This window comes from Mercenaria mercenaria, chromosome 11, assembly GCF_021730395.1.
Source record: "Mercenaria mercenaria strain notata chromosome 11, MADL_Memer_1, whole genome shotgun sequence".
In the NCBI taxonomy this organism is placed as follows: Eukaryota; Metazoa; Mollusca; class Bivalvia; order Venerida; family Veneridae; genus Mercenaria; species Mercenaria mercenaria.
In genome coordinates this window covers 43716303-43734097 of record NC_069371.1, presented here as the reverse complement: position 1 = coordinate 43734097, position 17795 = coordinate 43716303, and the positions used below count along the sequence as shown (strand labels likewise).

General features: G+C 35.5%; 1 protein-coding gene across 1 annotated transcript; it reads left to right on the top strand.

Annotated features, from left to right (window-relative positions):
* The first annotated feature begins 1290 nt into the window (after positions 1–1290).
* On the top strand, positions 1291–16890 carry LOC123530936 (RNA-binding protein RO60-like). Its single transcript, XM_053517275.1, has 9 exons — positions 1291–1464; positions 1710–1936; positions 5364–5541; positions 7521–7848; positions 8071–8248; positions 9227–9392; positions 10171–10247; positions 14709–14889; positions 15385–16890. Exons 1-9 carry the CDS (start codon positions 1364–1366, stop codon positions 15584–15586), a joined length of 1638 nt encoding a protein of 545 aa, XP_053373250.1. The 5' UTR covers positions 1291–1363; the 3' UTR covers positions 15587–16890.
* The last annotated feature ends 905 nt before the right edge of the window (positions 16891–17795 follow it).

Genomic DNA, 17795 nt, shown 5'->3' with positions numbered 1-17795 from the left:
TTCATGTAATCTGGTTAATCACAGTAGAGTAGTGCTACAATAATCTATATATATATCCACTTTAATACATTTCTAAAGTATTTTATGCAAGAATATGTACATGTAGGGATATATTACAAAAATATAATTGAGCCGTGTCATGAGAAAACCAACATAGTGGCTCTGCGACCAGCATGGATTCAGACCAGCCTTCGCATCCGCGCAGTCTGGTAAGGATCCATGCTGTTCGCTTTCAAAGCCTGTAGCAATTAGAGAAACCGTTAGCGAACAGGATGGAACCCGACCAGACTGCGCGGATGCGCAGGCTGATCTGGATCCATGCTGGTCGCAAAGCCACTATGTTGGTTTTCTCATGGCACGGCTCATGTTATGATAATCTTTTACAAGCATAGAACACCGCCACGCAAATACTAGCAAATCGATTTAACTGTGTTGGCGAGAGGTCGCCTCTTAACATTATATCAGTCATACATGCTGTTGTGATAGTTAACCCTTACCCTGCTCAAGTTTTCTATAATGAACTTGTCCATCTTTCAATTTGGACATTACATTTAACTGTTAAACTCTGAGGGGTGCTTACCAAAAAAGGCGAGCAGTGCAGATCTCGGTCGCAAAGAAAGATCATGCTAAAGGTTAATACAGTCTGGAAGCATAAAACGAAGGCAAGCAAATAATTGAAAACAAGGGCTACAGGACTGCGTGTTTCAACACCAGCTGCTTATTCCGCCATGTTCATCTCCACAGGTCGGCGAAATGCAATTTGTGATATAGTTATATGTGATAAAGTGTTGGTATCTCTGTCGTAAAGTTATAAAGGTCTCCTTAGGAGATATGCCACAAAATGTTTTTCTCAAAGAGGGAACGTGCCGAAATGATACTTAACATGCATGCCATTTCCTAGCCTTTCGGTATGGCAATTTCTACAATCCCTCATACTGACCGGACAGCGACAGTCAAAAGTTATAACGCTGTCCAGAAAAATCCTATTTATATATGTGGACCAACGATTCCTATGCTTTCTTAACTCAATTCCCTATTTCACCTTACAACGTTGAGCGTTTCCATGTTGTCTTCTCAGGACTCATTCACGCAAACCTTAATTTAGTACATATATAAGGACATTATACTGGGATAGATCGTTGTGTATTCAACTGAAAATATTAGCTGTCCATCGTAAAAGGGCAAAGGCATGGTCGTGGAAATGTTTGGTAAATTCGGTTAAAAGCTATACTTTCCTCCACCTGTTTTTACACACACATCTGTATCAGCTGGATTTGTACTTGAAAAATGCGCGTAATTCGACTTTGATATATTTTATCAGGTTTGCAATAATGAAGAGGCGTACGTATTCAGGCTGCATGATATGTGCCGTCTACAAAGGTTCTTAGTAATTGGATGCGATGGCGGAAGCTACTATGCCACAGACCATGCCATACAGAATGAAAATGTGGATTTCATTAAAAGGTATATCTCTCTACTACTAGTAGTATTGCAAAGCTTATAAAATTTTTATGTATTCTTATGAAAATAGGAAGCAGACATTTTTATTTCATCGCAAATTTCGACACTTAAAAGTCAGCAAAGTCCCCAACCGTTCTCGATATTTATATTACATGTATAACAAACAACAAATGTATTGAGGATTCAGTGCGCGATATTACTTACTTTACTATGATTTGTCTGGACTTGTAGCTCTATGTAATTTTCAGATTAATTGATACGGGCAAGGGTGTCGATGTCGTTGCAAAGATAAAGGAAATCAGTGTCAGTAGACGGAATATGAAGCAAGACCCGATCCTCCTAGCGTTAGCAATTTGTGCAAGGTCACATAATCGGAACACGAAAAGTGCCGCTTATGATCTTCTTTTAGACGTATGCAGAACACCAACTCACCTTTTTACGTTTGTCAAGTTCTCTGAACAGGAAAGCAAAGAAGGTAATATCTTATCCCATTTAGTATGGAATCGTCTTGCTGCCAGCAGAGAGATTTGTTTAAGTTCTGTGTACGATTTACAAGCTCAAACGTACACATACATCTTGATAACTCTTATGTAGGACATAGTAATTCCTACGTAGGACTTGACTTACTAACTCCTTCGTATAACCTAGAAACTCCTACGTTGTACTTAACTAGTTAACTAGTTAGTAACTCATACGAAAGGCACATCAACTCCTATGTATGACCGACCTAGTAACATAGTAACTCCTAGGCAGGACGTAACTTTCTTTGTAATCGTACGTAAGATGTAGTAAGTCACACGTAGGAAACACAGTGTCCATATGAGTTATTTAGGAGTTTGTAAGCCTTACGAAGGCCTATGCGAGAGTTACAAAGAAGTTAGTATGTAGTACGTAGGAATTATTAATTCGTACCTAGGAGTGGGTATGCTGACGTAGGAGTTAGTAAGTCTTGCACAGAGTTAGTAAGTCTTGCACAGAGTTAGTAAGTCAAACGCAGGACTTACTGCAAATCTCTCTGCTCTGTATCTGCTTGCACCAGTATGCTTCCATAATTTAGTCAAATTTACATTGACGATTATTAACAAAATACAAGCAGTGGTTTAGGGTCCGGTAATAGTAAATTACATACTTCGCATGGTGTTTGCGTGGATGGTGCTATTGCATTTTAGTTCACCTGAGCTCGAAGTGCTCAAGGTGAGCTTTTGTGATCACCCTGTGTCCGTCGTCGTTCGTCCGTCGTCAACAATTTGACTGTTAACACTTTAGAGATTACCATTTTGGCCCAATCTTAATGAAACTTAGTCAGAAGGTTACCCTTAATAAAATCTTTGACGAATTCGATATCGGGTCATCTGGGGTTAAAAACTAGGTCACAAGATCAAATCAAAGGAAAAGCTAGTGAACACTCTAGAGGCGACATTTATGACTGTATCTTCATGACACTTGGCCAGAATATTAATCTTGATGATCTTTAGGTCACTTTCGAATCTTGGTCAGATGGGTTCAAAAACTAGGTCACCTGATCAAATCAAAGGAAAAGCTTGTTAACATTGTAGAGGCCACATTTATACCTACATGTACATCTTCATGAAACTTGGTCAGAATGTTAATCCTGATGATCTTTAGGTCAGCTTTGAATATGGGTCATGTGAGGTTAAAAACTAAGTCATCAGGTAAAAGTTGTTAACACTCTAGAGGCCACATTTATGACTTATCTTAATGAAATTTTGTCAGAATGTTAACCTTGATGATCTTAATGTCACGTTCGAATCTGGATCAGGTGGGGTCAAAAGCTAGGTCTACAGGTCAAATCAAAGGAAAAGTTTGTTAACACTCCAGAGGCCACATTTATGACTGCATCTTCATGAATCTTTGTCAGAATGTTATTCTTGATGATGTTTAGGTCAGATTCGAATCTTGGTCATGTGGGGTAAAAAACTAGGTCATCAGGTCAAATCAAAGGAAAAGCTTGTTAACACTGTAGAGGCCACATTTATGAGTATATCTTCATGAAAATTGGTCAGAATGTTACTCCTGATGATCTTTAGGTCATCTATTAATCTGGGTCAGGTGGAGTCCAAAACTAGGTCATCAGGTCAAATCAAATGTAAAGCTTGTTAACACTCTAGAGGCCACATTTATGATAATATCTCTATGAAACTTGGTCAGAATGTTAATCTTGATGATCTTTATGTCAGTTTAGATCTAGGTCAAGTGGAGTCAGAAACTAGGTCACCAGGTCAAAACAAAGGTAAAGCTTGTTAACACTCTACAGGCCATATTTATGACTGTATCTTAATGAAACTTGATCAGAATGTTAATCTTGAAGATTTTCAGGTCAAGTTTGAATCTTAGTAAGGTGGGGTAAAAAACTAGGTCACCAGGTCAAACCAAAGGAAAAGCTCGTTAACACTCTACAGGCCATATTTATGACTATATCTTCATGAAACCTAGTCAGAATGTTTATCCTGATGATCTTTAGGTCAAGCTCAAGTCTTGGTCAGGTGAGGTTCAAAAACTAGGTCACCAGGTCAAATCAAAGGAAAAGCTAGTTAACACTCTAGAGGCCATATTTATGACTATATCTTAATGAAACTTAGTCAGAATGTTAATCTTAAAGATTTTTAGGTCAAGTTTTAATCTGGGTCAGGTGGGTCAAAAATAAGGTCACCAGGTCAAATCAAAGGTTGTTAACGCTCTAGAGACCTAATTTTAAGTTTGAAACATAACAGGATCAGAAAGTAGGCCACTAGGTAAAATCAAAGGTAAAGCTTGTTAACAATCTAGAGGAAAAATGTATGACTGTATCTTCATGAATCTTGGTCAGAATGTTAATCTTGATGATCTTTAGTCCAAATTGGAATCTGGGTCATGTGGGGTCAAAAACTAGGTCACCAGATCAAATCAAAGGAAAAGCTAGTTAACACTCTAGAGACCACATTTATGACCATATCTTTATGAAACTTAGTCAGAATGTTAATCATAATGATCTTAAGATTAAGTTTTAATCTGGGTCAGGTGGAAAAAAACTAGATCACCAGGTCAAATCAAAAGTAAAGCTTGCTAACAATCTAGAAGCCACATTTATGAATATATCTTCATGAAACTTGGTCAGAATCTTAATCTTGATGATCTTTATGCCAAGTTCGAATCTAAGTCATGTGGGGTCAGAAACTAGGTCACAAGGAAAAACTAGTTAACATTAAAGAGGCCACATTTATGACCATATCTTAATGAAACTTTGTCAGAATGTTAATCTTGATGATCTTTAGGTCAATAGGTCAGGTGAGCGATACAGGGCCTTCATGACCCTCTTGTTTAAAAAAGTCTTCCAAACAATTACAAAAAAAAAATTGGTTTCTCTAATTGCAATATACTTTGAAAGCGAACAGCATGGATCCTGACTAGACTGCGCGGATGCGCAGGCTGGTCTGGATCCATGCTGGCCGCAAACGCACTAAGTTGGTTTTCTCATGGTGCGGCTCAATTATGGAAAACGTTTATTATTAAAATGGCTTCTCCAAACGAGTGCAAATAAATATTATTTCGATTACAGGACCTGTTTACACCATTTGTACGGGTTGCCTATAGTGGTGTACATTAATTTATTAAACTTATCCATTTTACATAAATTGTGGATCAATGTTACCTACGCTTGCTGACTGCTTTCCTGGATTTCTGATCAGTGCCCATGTCTTAGTAAGGGTTTGTGCACTTTTACCCGGATTCGAACCCACGGCCTCAGGGTTAGGAGGTTTCACACTGTACAAATGAAAAATGTAGCGATACAGGAGAATGTCTTGTGGTAGAACAGACTGTTCTGTATCACAGCTAAAGTCAACTAGATCTATCTTGTTGATAATTGTTGGTTAATAACTGATGTCTTGTTACCTATTTACTAGGAACGGGATGGGGAAATGCCCACAAACGAGGCGTGAGTAAATGGTATACAATGAAAGATCCTGAACGTCTTGCCCGCCTCGTAACCAAATGTAAAAAACGTGCAAGTTGGTCACACAAGGATGTCATAAGACTGGCACACACAAAAACTACAGATGTGGCCCTTGGCTTTATACTAAGGTAAAATTGTGCAGTATCATGTTTGAATTTGTGCTTGCGTGGGTGTGTACAACTCGTTTAAATGGGTCAACCGTGTTGTACATGTAAAATAGACTGGCCCGGTTTACAGGTTGGTCGAGGGCTACGATATGTATTGTATTTTGTCATCGAAATATTTCTATAAAATGCTTCTTCCCCTTCTGTTTGGACCCGTCCATGTTTACAAACACGTTTGTTTATTTTATGGACTGTATGCTTGTGTGTGTTTGGAAAACAGTGTGCTGGCAGTGTGCTGGCAAACAAATTGTCGTTCCTTACTGGGTTTTAAAATAACTCGGTATATATGACCACCATAATAAGACGACGAGTCCCATGCAGACCTTAGCTCAACGGTCATGGTCATACTAAATTTTAATATTTTTGCTGTTCGTAGTATAACATTTCTGTATGCATGGATATTTAAATGATACAGAATTCATTAAAACTGGACAAGATTTTGCGTGCAAGACAAATACATCTAGGTTAAGGTCGCTCTTTGAAGCCAAAGGTTTTATGTCTTTCATTCTCATGACTGGTCTGTAAGTACTAACTTTGTACGAATGGTTTAATATTCCAATCAGACATAATGTATCATGCTAGCTTTAAGGTCAATGTTACACTAAGATATCAGAGATTTTGCCTAATTTTTCTTGTTTTGTAACACAATGGTGGATAATCAAATCAGTTGGCCAAACATTCACCCTGAAGAAGACAATCTGTCAAGCACTTAACAAAAATACCTAACACAAAAGCTGAGGTCACACTTAGAGGTCCAACCTTTTGTCATTTTTCTTGTCTTGTCTATAACTTCAATGTACGGATGGATATTCTAATAATCTGGTACAAACATTCATCATAACAAGACGATAAGTCACATAAATGACCTCTAGTTTCAAGGTGATATTTTAAGGTCGAAGGTGAGTTTTCTTGTCTTTTGCATGACTTGGACATCTAGCTCACAGGTCAAGGTCTTACTTAGGGTTCAGTGTAAATGAGCTATTGTCAATATACATTGTAACTATAACTACACCCAGTGGGGGACTGTATCCATAGAACATGAAAATAGGGAATGTTTTTGAAGTATAAATGTCGAATGCCTTAAATGTATATAGCGTTTGCATACATGTATACATCATTATGTATCGCTTAAAGATTATTTTGCCCTCTATAACCAGTGGCAGGTTGTTTTTTTTCCTGCGTTATGTATTGTACAAATTTATTGGATGCCGTGTTACTATCTATTCACTATTTTGTTTGAATTACAGGAATCTATTAACCATTTTGTCAGGATCAATGCTATTCGTTCGCTAACAGTTTCTCTAATTGCAATAGGCTTTGAAAGATCCAGCTGGTCGCAAAGCCACTATGTTGGTTTTCTCATGGCACGGCTCATTTTATGATATCCATAAATGAATTCAGAATATCACGAAACAGTGAATAAACAGAAACGCGACAACCCCTCCCCCCCCCCCCAAAAAAAAATGATAACAAAATACTTCATTTTCAGCACTCATTCTTACAATATTTTATCAAAATGCGGGAAATCAATTCAGGTAGAAAAGTGCCTATATTTACGTTATTACTTGATGGATTTTCATAAGCTAAAGAGCGCCGAAGACAGAAAAATGTGTGCTTTCCTCCGCACAAAAAGTTTGCAATCAGTTCTCAGTCCTTTCCTCTAACACTTCGCAAAACTGCGAAATTGTGTACGTTATCTAAACAGTTAGTCCACGTAAAGCAGTTGGGCGAAGTGTTTGAACTGATAACAAATGCTTTGTGCGGTAGAATGCACTTTGCTGTCTTCCTTGCACTTTATTTTATGAGAATCCATTTAGAAATATGGAAAATACTGGCAAAATTTTACCTGAATCGTGTGTACGGTATCTAAAAGTCACGTGGGTTGGCCACCCTGTGTTCTCATTCAGTAAAAATTATACTCATAACTACAATCTTACTCTTAGGTATATCGCGAAAGGTCTACACAAGGCACGGGAAATGTACATTCTCAATGCAAGCAATGTCACCCCAGAGACAGCCGCAAAACTTGACAAGCTGGCAGTGTTTATTGAAAATTTTGAACAGGCAGGTAGTTGCAAGAACCCACAACAGCTCTGTTCAATGATCCGGCAGTATAAACTTACCTGGGAGCAATGCAACTCTGAGCTGCTGAAGAACAAAGATGTATGGCTTGCACTCCTGCCGCACATGCCGATAGAGGCCACCATACGAAACCTCGGGCGAATGACCAGTTATGGAATGCTTGCTGAAAACAGTGAGGACGAACAACTTGTAAGTATATTTCGTGGCTATTTGGAAACATAAAATGCTATATAGTTATAAGATAAAACGAAATATTTACTTTTACTCGTACATATAATTTCACCACAGTAACCAGCGTGACTAGATAAAATCCTTTTCAAATCAAGTTTCTTTAAATATTATAGATGTTAATGTTTTTGTTTTAACTTTTAATAAAAATAGTTGTAGACTTTTATTTTGCATGGACAATAGGTTCTGGACAAGATTCGTTCAATGAACACCGTGACCGATAGGACTGTCAGCGAAGATGAAGACGAAGGATATGGTATGAATGTAGGAGTCCAGCATGCTCAAGGGGAGTCATTAGGGAACAGAAGACAAGTTTTACATCCATTCAAAATACTGTTAGCTTTGATAACCTACAAAACCGGTACGTTGCACGCTTATGCATAGGTAGTTTACAGTATGAGAATTATGTTATTTGAAATATTCATACGACGAGGGTCCTGTCTATTTCTTACAGATTTAATCCATTTATGACAATAAGGACATCTACATTCATTAATTCTAGTGAACTGTTTCGCCCAAATCAGTTAATATGTACAACGATTAACAATATTCATTCCAAATGTCATGGAAGCTTTCTATATTATCCTAGCTTTTATATTGTTTCAAAGATTCCGTGCATGGATAAAAAACATAGTATGTTGTATAAATATTTGAGCCGCACCATGAGAAAACCAACATAGTGCATTCAGTGCGACCAGCATGGATCCAGACCTACCTGCGCATCCATGCTGTTCGTTTTCAAAGCCTTTTGCAGTTGGAGTAACCGATAGCGAACAGCATCGATCCTGACCAATCTGCGCGGATGCGCAGGTTGGTCTGGATCCATGCTGGTCGCAAATGCACTATGTTGGTTTCCTCATGGTGCGGCACAATAGTCAAATGAATATTAAAAATATTACGAGGAAGACTAATATGTAATATAGAACTGCAACGTCAACAATTAAACTAAAAAGAAACCTAGATATAAATATAAATATTATGAGACAAGACATACATTTTAGCAACGAGTTTTCTATACTTTAATACTATATAGAGCCGAAGAATTAATATTATTAGTAGTATTTGTTAATTCTTTGATAAAGCGTTGGAGACAAAAAACAACAACATTTTCTCAACCGTTTACCATTGTTATATTCAAAGAAAAAGGGCGAGTGAAGTTCAAATTTAGTCTGTACCTCCTACGCTAAATCTAAATGACCCGATACTTGTGTATAAAACAAAAGCGACACATAGACAAGTCTTTTAAAATGTTTATAGATACTTGATTTATATAATTTGCATTGCACTCATGGCCATAAGTGATATAGACACAATTATTGTGAAATGAATTTGTTTGCAGGACATGGTGATAAAGGAAGCCGGTCTTGGACTCCAAATCAAAGGATCATGGAAGCCCTTGACAGGGCATTCTACCAGGCGTTCGAAAGAGTAGAGCCTACAGGAAAGAAGTATTACCTTGCCGTAGATGTCAGTGGCTCTATGTCACAGCCTGTTTTGGGTAGCAGGTAGGTTGATCAGTCTTAATGGGGAAAGCTTACGTAATTATGTACTATGTATTATTACGCAAATGATTATTACTTCTGATTCTAACACTTTTAAGATTTCCTTTTATATAAACAAAGAAGGGCTTTACCGTGTATTGTCTAGTCGATTAGAGCACGTTTCGAAAATGAACTACTTTTGGCTATTCCGGTAAACGCCCTTGTATTTAAAACCGCATGGAATCATATGATGTAAATGGTGTAATAGTAGTTGTAAGTTACGTCGTCTGCATTGGTGTAATAGAAAATAGTAATTCGAAAGTGTTAGAATGGAAAAAGATTTTAGTTTTGAGTGCTGTGTTGGTAAATAAAACACGGGTTTTCGTTCAGATGCGTCATAATTAATCACTCAGGCATTCGGCCTTCGTGATTAGATTACTAAGCATCTGAACTCAAAACCGTGTTTTAATTGCAAACACAGCACTCAAAACTAAAATCTATTTCCTAACTGAAAGATACTAAGATCAGTTAAAAGTCTAACAGTACGGTAAAGCTTAGAATCAAACCATGAAAATTATAGTAGGTAAACCTTTCCAAAATGATTTAATGTTTTTTTTCAAATAATTACAAAAAAATGTACATGTTACGCTCGTCACTCTTAAGACATATCTATAAACAGTCGTTCAACCAATCAGACTATACCCTACTTAATTATGTAAAACTAACCGAAAAGGATAACTGACGTTGTATATCTGTGATATATCATGTATATAATTTTTACACGTATATGATTCTTCTGCAGCAATATAAGCTGTTCAACTGCCGCAGCTACCATGATGATGGTAACAGCCAAAACAGAGCAACATTGCATCATAAAAGGTACATGGGACTTGTCATTTATCTGAGACTGTTTTTGTAAATTTATGATAACCTATCCATTCCAAAGCGGACATCAAAATTAAGATAAACTGTTCACACTTATATAATGCCTGGAAAGACACCTAGGGTTCATCCTCCATACAAAAATGAAAAACCACAATATGCCCAATTATGGTGTCGTGTGACGGTAAACCTAACAAAAATGTTTTGAGTGAAAAAAAATGCTGAGCGGAATTTTATCATTACCAACTTTTAGGAACATCGATCTATCGGAAAATCGATAAATTTGCCTATATAAACAAAGAAGGAAAAAATTACTTAAACTTCAATAGAAAAAGTTCTATTTGGAAATCAAAAATTCGATACCCCACAAATTAAAGTTTAATTTATTCCGGATATTATGAATATTTTTTTTAAAAATATTTTAATATTTGGTTGGTCCTTTTTGACTTTAAATAGACCCACCTCAGTTCATATAGACTCTGTAGGAAACGGGTAAAAAAAACTGACTTTTTCAAATATAACAGATAAAATGAGATATTTTCCGCAAATAATCAAAAAATCGATACCCCTAAAAATGTAGAAAAATTATTCAGTTTTCGTTATGTGTAATTTGTTTTAAATTTAATAATGGTTTGTTTGGTCCTTTTTGCATTTTAGTGTGTACAGTGAACATTTCTTCAAAATTCCGGCTTTTTCCGCCGTTATCCGTAAGTATTCGGAAGCTGTTACGGAAAATATTGTCGTCTGCTAGCCTGACTTTGTCGGTACAAATTGTTATAGCTCAAAGCCTATGAATTGTAGGCGACTTCACATTGACAAAAAAAGAACTGAGATTGTAATTCGACAAATTAAAACAAATTTATTGTTGAACTCAGAAACGCCGAAACCTAGATCCAAGTTTCCAAGATAGTTTATTCAACAAATTCTCAGTTTGTATGTCGTTTAAAATAACGCTATGGAGGATTTAGTGTTCAGTTCGCATTAAATATACAAATGCTTTTAATTTTCATCGCAAAAAAATACTTAAAATAACTAATTTTCGTGTGTTTCCGTAAAATATAGTCTGTCAGTAATTGAGTTTCAAAGCATCCTTCAGGAATATAGCGATGATTAATTTCCAGATACCTATATTATTTTTGGCCGAACGATCTGGAGACTTTTTTATTGCCGCGGCGGTCCGGGTCCGATACCCGACGCGGTCATCTTTTTGTCTTCATATGGGATTTTGTAATAATTTTGAAACAAAAAAAATCATTTTCTATTATTCATAATATGACCAAACTTTAATTTGAAAGATAGCCTTGATGAACTGATAATTCTGCTTCTTTCCGAACCTCCTTTGTATATATTTATAATTTACTAGCTTTGTATCGGGAAATATGCACGAGTTCTCAGCGGAAGGAGCGCAATATGCTTCCGCTGAAGAACGAGTGCATATTTCCTGATGCAAAGATAATAACCTTTTTATTACATACACATCTACACGTATAAATATAATGCAAATATCATACATTTGTTCAATAGCCTGAATAGGATTGACAATACTGGACTTAATAGAAAAAAAATAGTGCAAGAACAAACACTGAATTACGTCACGCACCCGATATGAAATTCAGGCGTCAGTGTATGGAAAAATATTGACGTTTCCGGTACCAGTGTAACTTAACGGGGATTAGAAACGAGTATGTAATAATATTCTGTATTCTTAAATTAATGCATATTTTTGGTACATTCTCTAATCATTCGTTTAAAAAATTGCGTTATCTATAATTATTTGTTTTAGTCCCAAGATTGCACACAATCACATAAAGCATAAAATAATTTAATTGTAACAAATATTTTGAAATTACCCTTTGACTTTTATTGTGTATTACAATATTGCCTTGGGGTAAACAATATCCGGTCAGTGTTTTTTCAAACCGGGTCATAAAAAATAAGTGTTACCCCACTTACTACAAGTGATAGGTATTTTTATGGTTTTATGGTTTTTGCTTTGTAATATTATATATATTTCACTTTCTTCTGTCTTTATATAGTCTTTTCCCTTTCAGGATTTTTTTTTATGATTTTTACCCTTATTTCATGAATCGTATGACAGTAGGAAAAATCAGTACAAATTTAGAATTCACATCATTAATAGAGTTGTTCCGTAAATATTTACTGAGTAAAGATCCTGGCCCAAATTTCACGAAAAAACTTCAGTTATTACTTAGTTAAGTCTGCTTTTCTAAAATTGAGATTTTGCTGAAATTATTGTTATTTAATGTTTTCCTGTAACAATATATTTATAGGTAAAGTATACTATGGTATTAGTATTTGTCAGCAGCACTTATTCAAGTCATGCAAATATGATATTTCTATTTAAGCACGATATAAGAAACTTAATCCTTACCATGCTAAATTATAATAATGAACTTGTCTATCTTTCAATTTGGAGAGTACTATTAATTATGAAACGGGGTACATACCAAAAAGTTACTGGCTGAATGACAGACAGTGCATATCATGATCAGTCTGCAAGGATGTGCAGGCTGATCATAATCTACACTGATCGCAAAGGAAGAACCAATCGTGTCCAGCATGGTAATGGTTAAGTATTTTCTTTTAAAAGTATAAGTCTTATTTCTATACTTCTTTTTCTTTAAAGCGACTGGCCTCCAGATCGTTCGACAACAAAATATACTTTTTAGACATCTTGAAAAAAAAAGAAGCTATATTTCTTATGAAGGCTTCAATACTTAATTACTGACATACTTTATGTTACGGAAATACATGAGAATTTGCTGTTTTTACTACCTTTTACGATGAAAATCGAAAAGCGTTAGTGATTTAGAATTTTGAAAATATTTTAGAAACAAAAGCTCATACTCTAATGTTCATAATATGTGAAAGAAAGCGCGTATAGAGGAAGTATATACGCTTTCTAAATATTTTAGATAACATATTCATATTTTTGAATATTTATTTTATTTACAACAGTTTCGTGTGCGTAAATATTTCTTTTCTGTACATAGATATATGTTAGCATGATGTTTCATGTATTAAAAAGAAAGTAAATTTAAGTTTAACGGTTTCTAAATATTTTAGGTAACATATTCATATTCTTAAATATTACTTTTATTTGACAGTTAATAAGGTATTATATAAATTTTCGACTTGTTCCGATTTCACTTTAATATTATTAAAACTTGATTCAAGTATATCGTTTAGCAAACCGCCCGCCTGTAAAGGCATCAGTTAATGACCAAAGCTGTTAATTATCGATTCCCCTTTCCCGACCCCCCCCCCCCCCCTTACCCCGTGTTACTACAACAACAACAACAATTAGTACGGAAATCAACGAATCCGTCAGGTAGCGCTGATATTGGATTATTGGTTTTATTGATTTTTATGATAGGTAGACCTGTCCCGCTTTATCGGTTCAGAGATGTTACTAAAAGTTGGTAATGCATAACTTTGTGTCCCCTTACTAATTTTGAGTTTCTTAAATACTTTTTGTAGAGAACTTTGTTCATTATGCAGCAGTGAATGCACAAGATTTCGCCATTTATTAATTGAAAACAATGATATTTATGATGCTCTGATCTGCAAAAGTCGCTTTGTTGTTGTATAAAACTATTTCCAAATTAAATCGGTTGTAATTGGATAGATGTATAAAAATGCTATAAGATATACAAGTAAGGTGTATCCTACCGGCAATGAAAGTGAATAATTGAGCCACGCCATGAGAAAACAAACATAGTGGGTTTGCGACCAGCATGGATCCAGACCAGCCTGCGAATCCACACAATCTGGTCAGGATCCTTGCTATTCGCTAACACCGCTAATTCCAATAGGCTTTAAAAGCGAACAGCATGGATCCTGACCAGACTGCGCGGATGCGCAGGCTGGTCTGGATCCATGCTGGTCGCAAACCCACTACGTTGGTTTTCTCATTGCACGGCTCATATTATGTTAAACAAGGGAATAGAACCTTTAACCGTCATGGTTGTTCAAGTCCCTGTCTGCTCATTCCCTCCTTTTGCATAATAATTGTATCACTTCCATTAGCTAGTGATTTGTGATATTCAGTATGTCCATATTCTATAAAAATGCAAAAAGAGAGAGTAAATATGCACGTGACATATATGTCAATATATGATTGCAGTACGGTAATGGCAAGTAAAACAGGGATGTAATTTATAATACAGTCTAAGGGAAACAATTCTTTTTCTGTAAAGCTTATTCATATTAATGATAATCTTTTGCCATCGTCTTCGTTAGCTATTGCTATTCCGTATTTGGGAAAATATTAGTACAATTCTGTAACTATATTGAACACTTCATGTACAGGTACCAGTTGCACGCCATATTATCATGTAAATTTTGCCTCATGGGTCTTATGGCCTTCTGGTTGTTTATAAAAATAAACTCTTGTAAACTCTTGCAATACAGATTGTAAAATAATTTTGAATTCAGGTTACAGCCAAGAAATGGTAGACATTGGAGTTGAGCCCTCAGATACTATAGATACAGTCCAGAGGAGAGTAGATACCATCCCAGTGGGAAATACAGACTGTGCAAAACCAATGATTGACGCAATGGAAAACAAAATCAAAGACGTGGACGTTTTTGTTGTATACACTGATAATGAAACTTGGTATGTTCAAGATAATATTCAGTTTCTTTATTATTTATATCAGAGGCATTGATGAAATTCAGCCGCCATTACATTACATGTGCAAACGAACATTAATGACATGTGTATAAAGTTGTTATTTTATATGTTTTAATTGTTCGGTTTGTTCTTGTCTGTATCTGTGCGAGTACATGTCTGTGTGTGCTGGTCGTGTGCACGTTCGCGTGCTGTGGGTTGGGCTTTAGTAAGGCTGCGTTCAAGTTTGGAACGTGGTTTTACTTGTTGGATATTTATACTTGTTTAACTTATAACCATTTGAGGAGGAAAATATCAAGATCATGTTAGATCATTTTCCCGAGAAAAGAATGTTTATGTAATAGATGGAGTCGAAGTTTATTGGTTTATTTAAAATGTTATTTTTTTTTAAATTAAAATGTTTATTAAGTGAATCTTTCCTTCTGAAATGGACGTTTAAGTAGCTCAACTGGAATGTGACAAGACTGGTTATTTTATTAGGTATGGGAAATGCCATCCATTCTACGCTCTGCAAGAATACAGGCAGTATTCGGAAAGGCCTAATGCCAAGCTGATAGTTTGCGGGATGTGCTCCACGGAGTTCACGATTGCGGACCCAAGTGACCAACACATGCTAGACGTGATAGGGTTCGACTCTTCTGCCCCAGCAATTATCTCGGATTTTGCTTTGGATCGGATATAAGCAATGGCTATACATTGTTCATACTCGTACAGAAAACAAGTAATAATACATACCATGAAAACCACGAAGAATATAGTTGTTGTATTAACATCCGAGCAGTAGGATAGATTATGATTTTGTATGGTACTAAACGTACTTTAAATTTAGTCTGGCCATTGAGATATTATTGCAGGCGGGAAAATTTTGAGATATCTGTCACTGTACTTTTTACCTATTCTTCAATATACCTTATGCTTGTACTAACGTTTCCAAATGAATAATGAATGTGAAATAATTTATCGAATTAAAGAGAATTCTGAGTTACAGTGCTTTTGCTACTGTCGTACGTAAATATAAATGGGTTTCAGCTCGAGTGTAAAAATAATAATTCACAGCTAGTATTTTATAAGACACATATCGAGGGTTCAACGCAATAAGGGCGTATCTACATATAGTTATTATATGTAGATACGCCCTTATTGCGTTGAACCCTCGATATTCCATTTTTAGATTGAACGTTAGCGAAAATACACATTGTAATAAATACATAGCGCGTTCAGAATCACCGCTTCTCAACGCCATTACTTTAAGCAAAGAAGTATAAAATACATTTATTTTTATAGCTCTTTGCTTTAATTAAGGCAGTTCAAGGGAAGTCCATTTATAATAGATACAATTTAAGTGCAGTCGAAAGTATTATGATGTGTACGAAACTGTAGCATTTTCCCGTATTATTTTTATCATGAAGTAGTTGATACTGGGATTCTACTTTATAAATTGTGTACGTACATGTGTCAATTGTAAGACCCCTTTAAACTACAGGTCATTTAAATAAATCAGTGCGTCAATCAATCAATCAATCAATCAATAAACAAAAGAAAGTACATATTTTGATCACAATTTATAACTATCTTGTGTTTTCTATTTCTATTAGTATTTCATATTTTTTTTTATCTTTTTTATCTTTTTCTATCTTCACTTATTTCACACAGGGGTTTTGTACATAGGGGTATTGTATATATTGTGTATTACATCAAATAACGTTTCTGTTTCTATGAGTCATTCGTTCTTTATTTTTGTATTTTATTAGTTGTGTTTTGACGTATTAATGGATACAGCTGGTATATCATATATGCATATAGAAAATAACTTTGACAAAGTTTAATTGTAGCAAGTTATATTTGATCATTAATTGTACATTGTACATAATGTATATCAGTTTGTATCTGTATTTTGGTGTAATACATCTAATAATTTTTGCATTGAGTTTTGTTTTTGTAATTTTCATGACAACAAAAAAAAAGCTGAATAAATTGAAAACTGAATTAGTGTTTTATTTTGTACAATCTGAATGTCTGTTAGTTGGCTTGTTAGCGCAAGAGCACTGGGCAGCTTTTAAAATTTGATCAATTGCTAAGTCAGGATGACAACTACAAAATATCAGAATAAGAAAATAGACCATCCCGATTAGCCAAAATGTGTTATACAAATGAGCAAGTTGGTGTTAACTGAGCCCTCTTAACCTTCAGCCTGCTGGCGCCTTTGCGACCACCAGTGCATACCAAGATCAGTCCGTGCAGGCTGATCATGGTCTGTACTGTTCGCTTTTCAGTCAGTAAATTTTCAGTGAACACCCCTTCAAATAATAAATTGTGCTGTCCAAACTGAATGATGAACCAGCTCATTTTAGAAAGTTAGCAGGGTAAATGTTAAAGAATTAATTGTTCAGATATTTAGGGTTTTTTTTCCTATTCGCTTCCCTTTTCATTTCCTGTCCATTTCTTTCATTTGTCAATTTTAGTTATCTGCATGTTTCTATCCAGTATTTCAATGAAATTTATTTTATTCGATACTTCAGGGGCCCGACTCGTTTCGTGAATTCTTCCATGATGTAACTGTTTCAAGATATTTTTTATGTCAAAAGAATCAGAATTTTAACTGTCGTTTTATAACTGTATTCTTTTTATAGTTTTGTTTCGTAAATACTGAAATACTGGGATAGTTGAATTGGAAAACCGAAATTTATCCAACAATCCTGTAATAAGTAACAAATCTGAAGTTTACAAGTATTAAGAGTAAATTAAGTCCTTTTTGCATACGATGGAAAACCCGTTGAACCTATTATGACAGCAGAACTGTTCCTTATACACGGGTGGTAAACGCGCAATCCAATTCCCGCCGGGAATACGCTTAAAATGGGTTGCGCAACTTCCGGTGCTGGTGTTGCGCG